This window comes from Gracilinanus agilis, chromosome 6 (genome assembly GCF_016433145.1).
Source record: "Gracilinanus agilis isolate LMUSP501 chromosome 6, AgileGrace, whole genome shotgun sequence".
NCBI classification, from domain to species: Eukaryota; Metazoa; Chordata; class Mammalia; order Didelphimorphia; family Didelphidae; genus Gracilinanus; species Gracilinanus agilis.
In genome coordinates, this window is record NC_058135.1 from 14065945 (window position 1) to 14081917 (window position 15973).

The 15973-nt window shown below is 40.5% G+C and overlaps 1 protein-coding gene across 1 annotated transcript in view; it reads left to right on the forward strand.

The window, feature by feature from the left end:
* GTF2E2 (general transcription factor IIE subunit 2) overlaps window positions 1-15973 on the forward strand; it is a 104809-nt gene that overhangs the window by 3928 nt on the left and 84908 nt on the right. Inside the window, exon 2 of the mRNA XM_044681535.1 lies at window positions 914-1106. Within this exon, the coding sequence (XP_044537470.1) occupies window positions 932-1106 (175 nt within the window). The 5' untranslated portion in view covers window positions 914-931. The remainder of the gene's footprint in view (window positions 1-913; window positions 1107-15973) is intronic.

The following is a 15973-nucleotide window of genomic DNA, read 5'->3' on the forward strand; positions in this document are numbered from 1 at the left end:
CTGTGGTTAATAAATAACTTCTGAACTTAGCTCTGTAACACCTCTGTAGGTCCATGAGTAACTAGGGTCTTTGAAGCTGCCTGTTCAGTCTCCTCCCTGAAATCTCTGTGCAGCCCCAGAGTAGAGTCAATCCTGATCTTGGGATCTCAGATAGGAAACATAGGTACAGCAGGGTGAGGGACCTGGAACCCTTGCCTGAAGGCTCCATTTGTGGAAACTAATCATTCTTTGAGAGTCTTATTCCTTTAGTGTGGCTAATGAGTGGGAGAACTTTTTAAATAGCTTTGTTACAACCTAGCTGCTAAGGAGATTGTGATTAATTAAAACCCCCAACTTTATAATGTTTTTTGTTTGTTTGAACAGGAACTACTGTTGAATTAGGTTTTTCCCACTTTGTACCTGTTGTTCTATATTTGAATCAACTTTCAGGACATTGCCTGTGTACCTAAATGTAAGCTTCTTGAGGGAGGGACTGTCAGAGAAGGTTTGTGTCCCTATTACTTCTGCCTCCTGTTTGGCACCCAGTCTCTGACTCTTTCTCTACTTTCTGTCTCTGGTCCTTTCTCCTTTTTTTCCCTCTACTATGTTAAATGGTTTTTATTTCATCCACTGTTTTGTAGCTTGTTAAAATGGTTTTTATTAATTTAGCTCTTACTTGCCACACATGCATTGCATCACTACATTTTCATCTAAATTTTTGATAAGATTATTGAATAAGACTTGTTGAGTCAGTTCATCTGACAGTGACCCTTGGCAGATGGTAAACCTAATTTGAGTTGTCTTTCAATTTAATAATGATAGTCATTGGCCAAAAATTTTCTTTTCATGATTGCAACTGGTTTTTCAAATCAGTTTATCTTGTCCACTTGAAAATCTTCTTGACTTTTTTCTTTTCTTATTTTTATGTTTACAGCTTAACAGTTTACAGATTATGGATCCAAGTTTATTAAAAGAGCGAGAGCTATTCAAGAAAAGAGCCCTCTCAAATCCCTCTGTAGAAAAACGTCCAACACTTTCGGAGTCATCATCATCATCATCATCATCATCAAAGAAAAAGAAAGCTAAGCTCGAGCAGGGAGGGTCATCAGGCTCAAAACAAAATTCAGGTTAGTAAAAGTGACTGTTTAGGGGATTATGGGGGGGGTGGGGTAAACTTACCTTTCATGAAACTAAGACACGATCAGTGTTCACCTAAAGTCTATTTTCAGTTACACCTTTAGGCCTGGCTCATTAATGTGTTTATGAAGAAATGATTCTGACCTTTCAAAACAAAGCAAAGATGGCTTCTTGGGCAGTGCTGACACTGCAAATTCAAATAGTGGGTTTGGGAGCATGGCTGGTTTTTGTCAAAAAGAGTCTGCCTCAGGATTGTTAACACACCCTCCAGAAAGACCAGGGGAAAGGAGAGCCAGGCAATTCCTAAAGCCTCAGATATTCTTCTTTCTACTCCCTGCCCTTCCCCACCACATCCTGCTTACTGGTCCCCTCCATTTGTGATGGCAAACCTATGGCATGTGTGCCAAGGGGCATGTGGAACCCTCTCTGTGGGCATGTGAGCCAGAGTTCATTACTAGATAGGCAGAGGGACTTGGGGGAGCTGCTTCCTTCCCCCCTCCTTGCTGAGGACATTTTTTCACTTCACCTGCCCCTCTGCTCAGCAGCCCAATGGGAGTACTTCCTCCCCTGTGTGGGTTAAGGGGTGGGCCACAGCACAGAGTCTCTGGTGGGGAGGGACACAATACAAAGTCTCTAAAAGGTTCCTTATCACTGCCCTAGTTGGTGGGGGAATAGTTCTGTGTCAGGACCTGGGGAGTCACAGGGCAGAGAATGATAATTCTTCTGTTCTATAGTACCCACAGGTTAGTGTGAGAGACCCCAGGGATGTCTGGGATTCCTTTGGGTGTGCTGAATGAAACTTGAGCTGGGACAGACCTCCAGGGCAATGGGCCTTGGCTTGGCCTTGAGAATATAGCTTTATTCCTCTATTCTTACTTCTGGTCCCTAGGCCCGGGCTTTCAAAGAAGGCATGCCATTATTGCTCCTTGGTGGGATTTTTGGGATCTTCCTGCTTCTATTCTGGGGTATATCCCCAGAGCCTCTAGTGCCACACAGAGGTTCTTCACCTAGGATTTGGAAACTTAATTTTTTTTTTTCATTTGGATCACTGTATTTCAAGATCACTGGCTTCCTAGCATCTTCTGTATTTCATGTGTTTAAATGTATGATTCAGAGTTGTCCCTAGCAGACGCTTCTCTTAGGACTGCCTAGGGGGCAGTCAGTCGATTCTGATTCATCACCCACTCTAGCACATGAGGGTTACGGACCTCCCAAAATTGGAGATGTTCTCACCTTTGGCAATTAAATCTAAAAATGGGCAGTGTAGACTTAATCTTAATTATCACACCCTCAACTAACTGCCTGCCCATCCAATGGGTCTTTAGCCCCTAAAAGGTTCCTCCATACCCCCTTCTGACCCCAGATGTGTTGACTTCAGCCTTGATCTTGTCCAGCTATTACTGGGCCCCTGGCTTTCTGCCGCAGAGATATCTATGTAAGAAATAAAATTAATATAAAAAGGATAGCTTAAAAATTATTATGGGTCAAACCCGGCCTCAGCCACTTCCCAGCTGTGTGACCCTGGGCAAGTCACTTGACCCCCATTGCCCACCCTTACCAATCTTCCACCTATGAGACAATACACCAAAGTACAAGGGTTTAAAAAAAATTATTATGGGTTTTTAAAGATTTATTAATAGTCTCTAGAAAATAAAGCCACATTCCATTCTGGCTTAGTCAGTTTAAAAGGTGTGCTGTTACATGCCATCACCATGCTGCTGGATTGGAAGCAGAAGGGAAAGAGCAAGTCCAGCCACTCAGTTTTATCCTCCTGTCTACCTCATCATGTAGTGACAGGAAGCCAGTGGGATCATGGGAAATGTAGTTCAAGGACCCCAAAATTTCCAATAACACATTCCCCCCTGACAGCCAAGGGAGACTGGTCTCCCCAAAGGCTCTTGTAAACATAACCAACTTTTAAAATTACAGTAATGTGGGGATAAAAGAAAAGAGGACAAAACCAATGATCCTGTGATTGCTAGGTGCATTGACAAAAAGCCAATTAGGGGGCTTTGGCATAACTGTGTACATTCAAAACAAATGTATTCAACCCCCTTCATTTCAATCAACTGCACCCCAAAGTTCATTGTGGATCTTCTTGATGTAGTATAGATGTAGTATAGGGTCTCTGCAGGCATCTTCATGGTGCCTTCTCCAAACAGGTTCATTGTCTGGGTTCTGGGGAGGGTAGCAAGTTTCTTATCCTAAAATTATTCTCAAAAGAATTTAAACTTTACATTATAGATTATAATACATTCCCCCTTAAGAGGGTGTTGACCAACACCCAGATCAGCTAAGGATACCTGTCTGAGTTATGGGGGTATATGAGTCAATTATCAAAAGAAATCCAAAAACATCAAAAAATCCAAATAAAAGAGAGAAAATAACTTGTGGATGAAATATAAAATGTCAAAGTCTTATGTACAAAAATGTAAGTAAAGGAAAAATAAACTTATAGCAGGTTCTTGAATCAAGGCCCAGTTAAACTGATGTATGTAATTATGCAGTTACCCATTCAGTAGCCATGACTACAGAAAGTTGCCACACTTATAAAAGAGAAGAAAGGACCAGATTTTTGTGTGAAAGGGAAGTGTCTTTCCCTGGTCTGATTTGCCTTCACTCTCAGGGATAGGGAGAGCCAAGATGATGGCCAACCTTCGGCACTTGACTAGGATGTGACTCAGAGAAGGCTGACCTAACATACATCAGAAAAGCCGCGATCTTGAACCCCAAATACTATGTTCAAGTCATTCAGTATTGGCTTAGAAAGTTCATCAATCCTACCAGCATTGGTATGGTCTTTTTTGACCTTGTGCTTCTAGGCATTGTGAGTTTTTTTATCAATCCCGTCAGGATTGGTTGGTCTTCTTGTCCTTGTGCTTCTTAGCACTGTATAATGGCTCTTTTGTTCCTTTCTCCTGGAGTTAGGCATAATCATTAATCACAATCCCATAACATTTATCAATACATGACAGGTTACCATAGTCTAAAGTTTTTGTGTCTGCATTAATATAACAGCAGATATATATTTATATTAAACTTATATTACTGTAAAATCAAAAAGGATTAGTATTGATAATGTGTTCAAGTACAAAAATGAGAGAAAAAAGAAACTCAAATACTATTATTGTACATACAAGGGAAAAAATAAAAAAGTTTTAAAAATCAAAAATATATATCTTAGAATCAGTGACACACTGTGGTAGGACACAAAGTTTCTCACCCAAAAAATGAGATTCATTTCCTTTTAAACTTTGCCATGAACTACTATGTGAGTGCAAATGATTTTTACAAAATAGCAGATTTATAAAAACAAAACAGTAATAGAGTAGATAATGCACATTCAAATAAAGTACAAAAATTCCCCAAAATTACAATAACACATTTAATGACAATAGCAAAGAAACCACTATCATAGGATTCACATGAGTTTCTATATAGCCACTTGTGTAATATTTAAAAAAATGTATACTTGTCACAAATTCTACAGGCATAGCAAATCATTCAACCTTGGCTGAGATTTTTTTTTTTAACCCTTACCTTCTATTGTTTGTTTTAAATTCAGGGAAGTATCTAACAGATCTAAGAATCATACACTGTCTTGGAGCTACAGAAGAGTGGTAAGGGTAGGCAATAGGGGTCAAGTGACTTGCCCAGGGTCACACAGCTGGGAAGTGTCTGAGTCCAGATTTGAACCTAGGACCTCCTGTCTCTAGGCCTGACTCTCAATCCACTGAGCTACCCAGCTACCCCCTGGCTGAGATATTTTTAACAAATTCTATTACTACCTCCATCTAAATGTGGGGCAGAGCCTAGGAAAAAAACACAAAGCTGATAAAAAAGACTTTTTTGGGTCTAAAATATAAACAAGAATTTTAGATCCTTCTGGTGGGAAAGTAAATTAAAATAAAGAGTTAAAATATGCATGTAGGAGCTCTTTTCGAATTTCTGCTTTTATATATAAGGAGTTTGGGTAGAAACTTCTATTTGGTTCTCCACCTTTTAAGACAACTTTCTTTATAATATATATATGAAAACTATCATCCCAGAAGGTACTAAGTATTCTAAAGTCATTTTTAAAGACCCCTTATTAAATTACAATTTAAATTCTTAAGTCATCATATTCTTCAAGGTTGTATACAATTGTAACCAGTTTTGATGGAGTCCTTCCGTCATCATAGGTGACAATTAACAAAGGCAAAGTAAAAGAAAAGACTTGTATAAGCAACATGTGACCTCAATAGTTAAGATGACAAATCCAGGTTACATAAGACTTGTGGGCTTTTTACAACTTAAAAAAAAATTTTGTGTAAGATGTTCATGGGCTTTCACAATGACATGTTGTTCAGTAAAATCATGGGGAAACGGTACAGATTCAGTAAAATCATATAACAGAATAGATTTCAATTAGCTTAATACAGATAAACTTTTTTAAGTCTTTTTAGACTTAAACCTTAAAGAAATTAGCAAGTACAATAATATAAGCAAATGACCAGTTACAAGTAGTGTAATTAAGAACCTTTTTACCAATCAGAATAGACTTGTTCACTATTAAGGAGGTCCAGTAAAATCATGAACAGAATTTATCTAATAGCCAAAAACACAATAGCTTAAAATGATTCAATGTAACAGAAAGATATTGATCAGATTAACATATAAACTTAGAACAACAAAATTAATTGATAAAACAAACAAATCAGCAAAGTACAACAAGATACAGAGACTTTCAAAAAACAGTGGAGTCTGAGAAGGCTTACTAAGTTTACCCCCAGACTTTTAAAGTTTTTTCTCTATCCATTCAAGTTCCTTTTATCTGAGCTCTGGGATCTCCTATAGCGAGGGTGAATTTTGCACTGGGCATGGTGTGGATGACCCTCATAATGGGTATGGTTCAGAGGTTGGGCAGACCCAAATGGCCAGTGTGTGTAGGAGGATGAATCTCTCCCCTGAGTCTCAGGCAGGATAATCATAAGGAATAGTAGGAGGAAAAAACATCCCACAACTGGGATTGGTTTGAAATAGACAATGCGGGCCTTGCTTGCCATTCTACATCCTGTTTGAAGAGTAAACTTTATTTCCCCTTCCCTGCTGGGGTAAAATGCCAGGGCCCACCTGCTATCTTGGTCCCCTCCTCCACAGGCAGAGTATGGAGGCCTAACTGGGACGGACTGGAAAAGCTGCAGGCTCAAAAACCCATGTTGGGGGGTGGGTGTAAATTGGAGTTAGAAGCTCTCCTCAGGTAAAAGTCCCTTTAGGAGGAAACACATCCGGGCTTCCAAGGCAGGCAGCAAGGAAACTCAACTGTGCACAATGAAAAAGAAGAAGCCTCATGACATTGGCTCCAAGCAGTAGCAGCAACAGGAAGGACCAGGATCTCCAGGCACTGTCTGGGATAAGGAACAGCAGCAAAGGAGCTCTAGTTCCAGTGAGGATCAGGAAGATCAGGAATAGAAGCAGCAGAAATAGGTAGCTGGGGCTATCATCAGCAGCATGGCTTTTACTAAATTTATTTAGGCTATCTTGAAAAATTAAGAGTTGGGGGCAGCTGGGTAGCTCAGTGGATTGAGATGGGAGGTCCTAGGTTCAAATCTGACCTCAGACACTTCCCAGCTGTGTGTGACCCTGGGCAAGTCACTTGACCCCCATTGCCTACCCTTACCACTCTTTTGCCTTGGAGCCAATACACAGTATTGACTCCAAGATGGAAGGTAAGAGTTTAAAAAAAAAAATTGAGAATTCTTTTCCAAAACTTCTGGTTGCCATCAATGTAAGAAATAAAATTAATATAGAAAGGATAGTTTAAAAATTATTATTGGTTTTTAAAGATTTATTAATAGTGTCTAGAAAATAAAACCATGTGCTTTTCTGGCTTAGTCAGTTTAAAAGGTGCGTTGTTATCAGCGCCACCATGCTGCTGGATTGGAAACAAAAGAGAAAGAACAAGTCCAGCCTCTCAATTTTATCCTCCTGTCTATGTCTTCACCTAACGACAAGAAGCCAGTGGGCTCAAGGACCCCAAAATTTCCAATAACACATCCATGAGTAGCCCTGGGTCTGGCAGATGTTCTTTTATTTTTTATTATTAAGATATTTTATTTTTCCAATTACACGTAATAACTTACTCCATAACTTTTCCAAAATTATGTGATCTAAATTGTCTTCCTCCCTTCCTGGAACTGGCAAGCAATTTGATCAGGGTTATACATGTATTATCATGCAAAACCGGTTTCCATATTGTTCATTTTTGTAAGAGAATAATCATATATAATCAATACTCCAAAAGAAAAATCCCCCAAAACAAGTGAAAAGTTAAGTTGCATGCTTTGATTTGCATTCCGACTTCCACAGTTCTTTATCTTGAGATGGATAGCATTCTTTGTCATAAGTCTCTCAGCATTGTCCCAGATCATTCCCTTGCTGAGAGTAGCTAAGTCTTTCATAGCTGATCATTGTACAATATTGTTGTTAGACTGTGTGCATTGTTCTCCTGGTTCTGCTTACTTCATTCTGCATCAATTCCTTTAGGTCTTTCTGAAATCATCTTGTTCATCATTCCTTACAGCATAATAGTATTCCATCACCATCATATAACACAGTTTGTTCAGCCATTCTCCAGATGATGGATATCCCAATAATTTCCAGTTCTTTCTGACAAATGTTCTTGCCACTGGTGATCTCTGAGGTCAGGTGATTGAGTGCCCCAATGGCTGTACCTGGTTTTCTGGTTTCTTCAGAGCCTCCTCTGCATCAGTTCATAGAAATGTCATTTCTTAGAGTGAGGTACCCCCACCATCCCACTCATACCTGGCATTTTGGGTAACTGTTCTCTGGTCTATGAGTGTTATCTTTGCTTACTTTTTTCAGCTACCACCCAGCATGCTACTGTGTGCCTGGGGTGGGCCAGGGTCCTTATTTTCTGCTCTAGGCCTTTGGGGGATGCAGACCCTCATTTTCAAGCTGCAAATATGCATGCTAGAGCATCTTGTTAACTCGGGATGTTTTAGGATCTTTATGAAGATAATTGACTTTTGATTTCCCAAGCAGTGATGGATTTTTTAAAAAGTAGATAAGTGTTTTTCCTTTAACTTAAAGGATCCTGTTTCAGGGCTGATGGGGACAGGGGGTGTGGGGAGAAGGAAGAAGATCTTTCTGGGCCTGGGGAGCCAGGGGATCAGTTCCTTTGATGGTAAGCACATTTAGAATTGATTGTCCAGAAATTAAAGTAGGTTTCTGTACTCCATTTAAAAATTGTTTTTATTACAAACTTAACAGCATTTCACTGAATAAAGGACAGAAAGGAGGTTAATATATGAAACTGACCTGCTTTACATATGATTTTCCTTAGAAGTGTCATTACATTTTACATGGTAGTAACAACATTGCCATGCTTGTCTGTGACCTTTCTGAACTATCCTCTGCTGCTCTTTCCTGGAGTTCGTTTTCTTGTCTTTCATTGGTCCTTATCCATTTCTGAGCCATCTTTGGAAAGTGAAGGACTTTAATATTAGAAATTCACCCTATTCTCCTGTAAAACTCCCAGGACCTTGATGCATTCTCATTTGCTTGACTCTTCTCTACTTTTTTCAACGTTAAATATGTAAAAGATTAAGACAGTATATGTTTTTCAAGCAAGGAGCAAAGAAGCTGTGATTTCAGTAAGAAAGAACCAACATTCCCGAGTCCTAAAGTGTTTCTGATACTTATTTTTGTGGTTGTTAAATTGTCTTCTGAATTATTCTGTATTGCCATCAAAATAAATCAGGAAATAAGAGTTCTGGTTGTCTTTCTTTCTCCAAAAGAATGCCAAGAGAAAAGGCTGTTCTCAATCAGTAAGCATTTGTTTATTAAGCACCTACTTTGTGCTGGGCTCTGGGGCTACAGAGATAAAAGTAAAATAATCATTTTCTTCCAGGAATTTACATTACGAGTGTGGGAGGTAGGGATGTGCACATGCATGCAACTACAAAATATGAGAGAGGCAGCTAGATGGCTCAGTGGATAGAGAGCCAAGCCTCGAGTGGTGGGAGTTCCTGGGTTCAAATCTGCCCTCAGAATTTTCCTAGCTGTGTGACCTTAAGCAAGTCACTTACCTCCATTGCTTAGCCCAGTGATGGCAAACCTTTTAGAGATGGAGTGCTAGGCCCCACCCCCCAGACTGAGTATCGATCAAATACTTGATGCACCCCACTTGCCCCTTACCTCACACAGGGGATGGAAGAAGTGCACCCATTGGGCTGCTGGGTGGAGGGACAGGTGAAATGAGGAATGTCCTTAGCGAGTGTAGGGAGGGCAAGGGGAGTGGCCTGAATACTCCACTCCCCTCCAGCTCTGTGACCTGTGAGCTGCCCACCTTACCCCTTGTGCATTCCCGTTGGGTTGGTGATGTGAAAAAATGTCATCAGGCATCAATTCCTCTGCCTTTCTAGTAACAAACTCAGGTGGGGAAGGCAGCTGCATGTCCACAGAGAGCACTTTGTGTGTCATAGGTTCGCCATTACTAGCCTAGCCTATGCCATTCTTCTGCCTTAGAGTCGATACTTAGTATTGATTGTAAGCAGAAGATAAGTTTTTTTTTAATATATCTATATAAAATAAAAAATAGAAGGTAATTTGGTTGTGGTGGGAAAGACCTTGTGTAAGACGTGGCTTTTGAGTTGAGCTTTGAAGGATATTAGGGATTTTGGAAGTGTTCTGGGTATGAGGCACAGCCTGTACAAAAGGCATGGAGGTGTATGAAGAATAGGCAGGTTATGAGGATGTGATAGGTGGTTATGGATAATGTAAGAAAAGGGAGGGTGGAATCAGCTTGTGAAGAATTTCTGATGCCAAGCAAGAAGGTTTGTTTTTGTTGCTAGAGGGAAAGGGAGACCTCTTAAAATTTTGAATAAACTGGTGACCCCATCTGACCTGTGCTTTAGGGACATCCTAAAATTTGGCAAAAAATTTAGGTTGGAGGAGGGGAGCCTGGAAACAGGGAAGCTGATTGGGAGTAATCACTCTTGGAGTAATTCTGGGTTGCTTTAATGAGGGCCTGAACTAGGGAGTTTGCCATAGAGTGGGGAGAGCAAGAGAGGGAACACAGATAGAAGGGGAGTTTTGGATGGAGAATTGACAAGATATCCTCAAAGTGTAAACTGTAAGAGCTGTTTCATTATTGAAAAACTACTAAAGAACTCTATAACTTTCATGTTATTGTACCTGAAGACACCTACCTCCTTGCTGCTCTTGGCACTTTTCTGACTCCAGACATTTTCCCTGGCTGTGCCAATTTCCTGGAAGACTCTCTCTTCTTGCCTCTGCCTCTAGGCTTCCTTGGTTTCCTTCAAGCCTCAGCTAAACCCCAGTTTTTACAAGAAGCTTAGTGCCTTCCCTCTGTGATTATCTGCAATTTTTCCCGTTTGTATGTGGTTTCTGCATTTTATCTGTCCCATTAGACTGGGGACTCTTTACAAGCAGGGACTTCTTTTGCCTGTCATCTTAAGCTTCTTGACTTCATATATTTTCCAAATGATTCTTCTATTTTGTTGTTTTAAAGCAAGAATTTTTAGCCTTATTTGCTTACAACCCCTTTGGCAGTGCATAAAATAGAATGCATTGGACTGCAAAGGAAACCAGTTATGATGAAATATAGTTATCCCAATATTTTAAAAACAAGTTCCTGGACCTCAGCTTAAGGATGCCAGTCCTAGTAGGTTTAAATTTGTAATAATATCAGATATTTACTTAGCACTTTCAAATTTGCCAGACAGTTTACTTATATTTTCATCTTTGAGCCTCTTAAAAACCTTGTGAGGTGATTAGTTTAGCTTTTATTATCCCCAATTTATAGATAAGAGATTCAAAGGTGTTAAATGACTTGCCCTAGATAGCTAGTAAGAATCAGGATTTGAACCCAGTTCTTTCTGGCTCAGGAGTCCAGGCATCCATACTGAAGGAACAGCAAAGCTGGAAAAAAGATGAAAGCCATCTGACTTGGCCAACAATTCCAATGTATTTCTCAGGCGGTTTTCTCTGAACAGATGTCCTTAGCGATGAACCCTAGTCTTAGCCTGCTGAGATTTCTGCGCTCTCTGAAAAGTCAGCCTGGCCAAGGAGCCTGAGAAGCTGGTGCTTTTTAAAATTTTTTATTTTTATTGATTAAGAAAAATTTTTCCATGGTTACATGATTCCTGTTCTTTCCCTCCCCTCTACCCCCCTCCAAACCTCCCATAGCCAACATGTAATTCCACTGGGTTTTACATGTGTCATTGATCCAGACCTATTTCCATATTATTAACATTTGTACTAGGGTGATCGTTTAGAGTCTGCATCCCCAATCATATCCCCATTGACCCATGTGATCAAGCAGTTGCTTTTCTTCTGTGATTCCACTCCCACAGTTCTTTCTCTGGATGTGGATAGCGTTCTTTCTCATAAGTCCCCTGGAATTGTCCTGCATCAGTGCATTGGTGCTAATAGAGAAGTCCGTTAACATTTGATTGTGCCACAGTGTTTCCATCTCTTTGTATATGATTCTCCTGATTCAAAGCAGATGCTTTTATGTCCTAATCAGCCTCCTTTGATTTAAGGGTTGCTCAGGAGCCTGGGCTTTGGCAAACGCTTGGCTGGGTGGCTGTTGGCAGGAAAGTGTTGAATATACCCTAAAGTGGGTATATACTCTAGAAACAGGCATTATCAATTCAGCATTTATTAGCCATGTATTACATGCCAGGCACTTGCTAAGCACAAGGGGTACAGAAAGGCAAAAGACAGCCCCTGCTTCCAGGAGCTTAGACTCTAATGGAGGAGATGGCATACGAACAGACATATACAGAACTAACTGTCTTCAGGATGAATAGGAAATAATCACTAGAACTGATAGCATTATATAGGGGCAGTGGAAAAGCCTGGGTTAGAAATTGGCAGACTAAGATTCTGACGAATCCCCTTATTTTCCTCTTATTCACTCCTCTATAATGTGAGCGGGGTTAGATTAGATGGTTTCTGAGGTTTGTTCCTTGCAGCCTTTGTGTTCTATGACTCATTCCTGGGCTGGTCAGGTTTTCTGGTTTGGCAAGGCTGCTCTCTGGATTGACAGCCTGCTCCCAGCCTAAGGCTATTCCTCATGGTTCTCTGCCCTGCCCTGGGAAACACCTCTCTGCTAGAAGGGGCAGAGTGGGTAGATGGCTTGGTGGATGGGGCATGTAACAAGTAAAAAAGTGGTCCAGCCAGAGTTATAATCATTTATTTATAAAATGGGAGAGAGATTCTTTAAGGTATCAGCCTAAATAGAACTGATTCTTCATTTGGCTGGCTGAGGCCCTGTCCCTGCTGCTGCATGGTGGCTCACTATAGATCAAGACCCCTGTTTACTCCCCAACTGGATTTAAAAATCTCTCCCAGCCCATTTGCTTTCACATTTCATGCCAATGTGGGGACATTCTGCTGGCACTTCCCTCTTAACTAGGGATGCCTTCAGTGACATTTGCTCTGCCACATTGTCACCCACCCCAATTGTTGACTGTCACACTCATGCCAGGGCTTAGACTGTTCTCAGAGTCAAAGTCCTTCAAATAATTTCCTTCCCACAGGCTAGATAGCCCTTGCTTAGCAGCATTTTCTCTGCTCACATGTTTTATACACCGAGATGCCTCAGAGTCCAAGGCCTTACAGAATGGTTATGGTAACATGATGTTGGTGTCTAAGACCCCATTTTCTTCAAGCCTGTGCTGGAACATCATATGTAGTATTCTTTCTGATTCATTTGAGAAACTAGGTGCTTTGAAGTTAGAAAAAATTTAAATTAATTGCTTTTCCATTCCTGCTTTAAAGTGGCTCCCATTTCTGAGATTCCTTGCAGAGAAATAGCAAATGTTAATCTTGCAGAGATTTCCTGAATTGATCAGTGAATATTTATTAAGCACGTACTGAGGTACTGTGAAAGTCCCTCTTTTTTCCAGGACAGGCATAGCTACTTCTACTCAGAGGGGCCCTTCCTTACTGGACTTGGACCCTTCATTGCCATCTGATAGAGTGTAGAGTTGGGGACCAGTTGGGGTCAGGAAGGTAGGGGAGGAGTGGTTATTTTCTGATAGCCAGACAGAGTTCTACCTGCTTAGAAATAGAGGCTCATTGGCAGACCACCATTCCTTTGGTTTATACTGTAAGGAATTATAATTAAGAGTTTTGACTAAAATACATGAAAATTATAAATAATATGGTGGTCGCCAATTTAAAATATTATCGTTCAAGTCAAAATGACTTTCAATAGTTTTTATTTACAAAATAGGTGGAGAGAGTGAAAGTTGAGTAATACAAAAAGAGAGTAGAGAAGATATTTAGCCTATCACACTAAATATTGCTCTGGTGCTCGACTCAGCCGGACACAACTTATTAACCCTCAAATGGAATTAATCTCTTTAGAAGTCAGGAAAGGAAAGCCAACCATTTACTCACCCAAGTTCCCTTCAAGAGGCAGTTCCAAGCTGAAGATGACTCCTGAAGCCAACCTCTAGCCTCAAAAATTCAGGGCTTTTTTTTTTTTTTTTTTTTTTAACCCTCATCTTCCATCTTGGAGTCAATACTGCGTATTGGCTCCAAGGCAGAAGAGTGGTAAGGGTAGGCAATGGGGGTCAAGTGACTTGCCCAGGGTCACACAGCTGGGAAGTGTCTGATTCAGGGCTTTTATAGTGACTTCTTTTCCCTTCTGCTCTTCACAGAGCCCAGTCACAGCTTTCAAATTGTCTGGCACTGCTCAGGGGGAAGCATTGTCTTGTGGGATCCACTTCTCATCCAATGGAGGTGTAAACTCTTATCAAAAGAATTGAGTTATTACTGTAATGATTTAATTTTAATGGTTTGGCTGAAATATATGAAGATTATAAATAATAGTGGTGGTTGCCAAGTCAAAGTATTGCTGCTAAAAGTCGAAATAACTTTAATAGCTTTTATTTACAAAAGAGTTGGAAAGAGTGAAAGCAGAGAAATACAAAAGGGTAGAGAAGACATTAGCCTATCTAACTAAATATTGCTCTGGTGCTCAACTCAGCCAGGACTTGTTGGCCTTCAACAGGAATTAAAGTCTCTCCAGAAGACAGGAAGGGAAAACCAGCTATCCACTCACTCAAGTTCTCTCCAAGAGGCTAGTCAAGACAGTGACGAGCTGAAGGTGATTTCTGAGACCGACTTTCTTCCTTGAGCTGACTGCCTTCTTGAAGCTGACTTCCCTCTTGAAGTCCAACTCCTTGAAGCCAACTTCCTTCTTGGAGTGGATTTCTTTAGCCACAAAAATTCAGGGCTTTTTAGTAGTGGCTTCTTGTCTTCCAAATTATCTAGCACTGCCCAGGGGCCAGTGTTTGTGGGAACCAGTTCTCACCTTCTAGAAGGGTGAATACTCGTCAAAAGGGTTCACATATTCCTAGCTGATTGAATTTCTGAGGGTGTGAATTCACTAAGTGGTTTTAGAGCTCCTCCACCTAGTTCAAGCTTGTGTTGATTCAATCAAAAGGTAGACAAAAAAGAGAGTTAATTCTATCTTCATAATCTACTTAAGTTAGTGTTAACTAAAGTATTAGCTTCAAGTAGTCAAAGAGAATAAAGGATTCCCTTTCACAACTATAAATTCAAAGAAAACAAAGACTTTCCTTTTACATTACTCACTTTAGCAAATGACTTGCAAACACTTTGTGTCTGGTGAGGTGCTGAGTAGGGGTATTAAAAGAAAGTCTGCTTCACATTTCACAGTCTGGTGAGATACTAAGTAGAGATACTTAAATTAGTGTTCTGAGTGTTAACTCAAAATAGACAAAGAATAAAGAGTTCCCATTCACAAGTGTTAACTCAAAAATAGACAAAAGGAATAAAGAATTCCCTTTCACAGTGCTCCAGGGGCCCTGGTAGAAGGGTCTGCTCTGGGTCTGCTCTGATTGTGACAGAGGGACAGATTCTTCACCCCAGAGAGCACTGACCATGGCCACAATTATGGTACAGCCTCCCTCACCTCAGGACTACTGAAGCACAAGTATTTGCAGAACGCTTTCAGGTTAGCCAAGAATTTGACCAAGAAATCTTATTTGATCCTCTTACAACGCTTCCCTTAGGAAGGAGGGGCTCTCATCAGCTTCATTTTACCTGTGAAGTAACCAAGATAGGCAAAGATTCACACAACTAGTATGTGTCTAGTACTAGATTTGAACTCAGGTCTTCCTGACTCTAAGCCCTGCTTGCTATCCACTGGATCACTTATACCTGTCACTTTATAATGATTTGTTTGATGTATTATGGATTTTAAAGCTTTAAAAAAAACAATGAAGACTCCTTGGCAGGCTTCCTTTTATAAACTGTCATTTTATGGATTCAAAGGATGGTTTGGGGACAGTTGGATGGCTCATTGCATTGAGAGCCAAGGCCCTTGAGATAGAAGGTCTTGGGTTCAAATCCAGATTTAGACACTTCCTAGCTGTACGACCTTAGGCAAGCCACTTAACCCCCATTGCCTATCCCAGTGGTTCCCAAACTTTTTTGGTCTACTGCCCCCTTTCCAGAAAAAATATTACTTAGTGCCCTTGGAAATTAATTTTTAAAAATTTTAATAGCAATTAATAGGAAAGATAAATGCCCCTGTGGCCATCACTGCTCCCCTGGATCGCTGCAGCCCCCACCAGGGGGCGGTGGCGCTCACTTTGGGAATCACTGGCCTAACCATTATTGCTCTTCTGCCTTGGACCAATACACAGTATTGATTCTAAGTCAGAAGGTATGGGTTGTTTTTTTTTTTTTATTAACATTTATTAATATACATTTTTAACATGGTTACCTGATTCATGCTCCTCCTATCCCCTTCACCCCCACCCCGCCCCGCACTCTTTTTTTTTTTTTT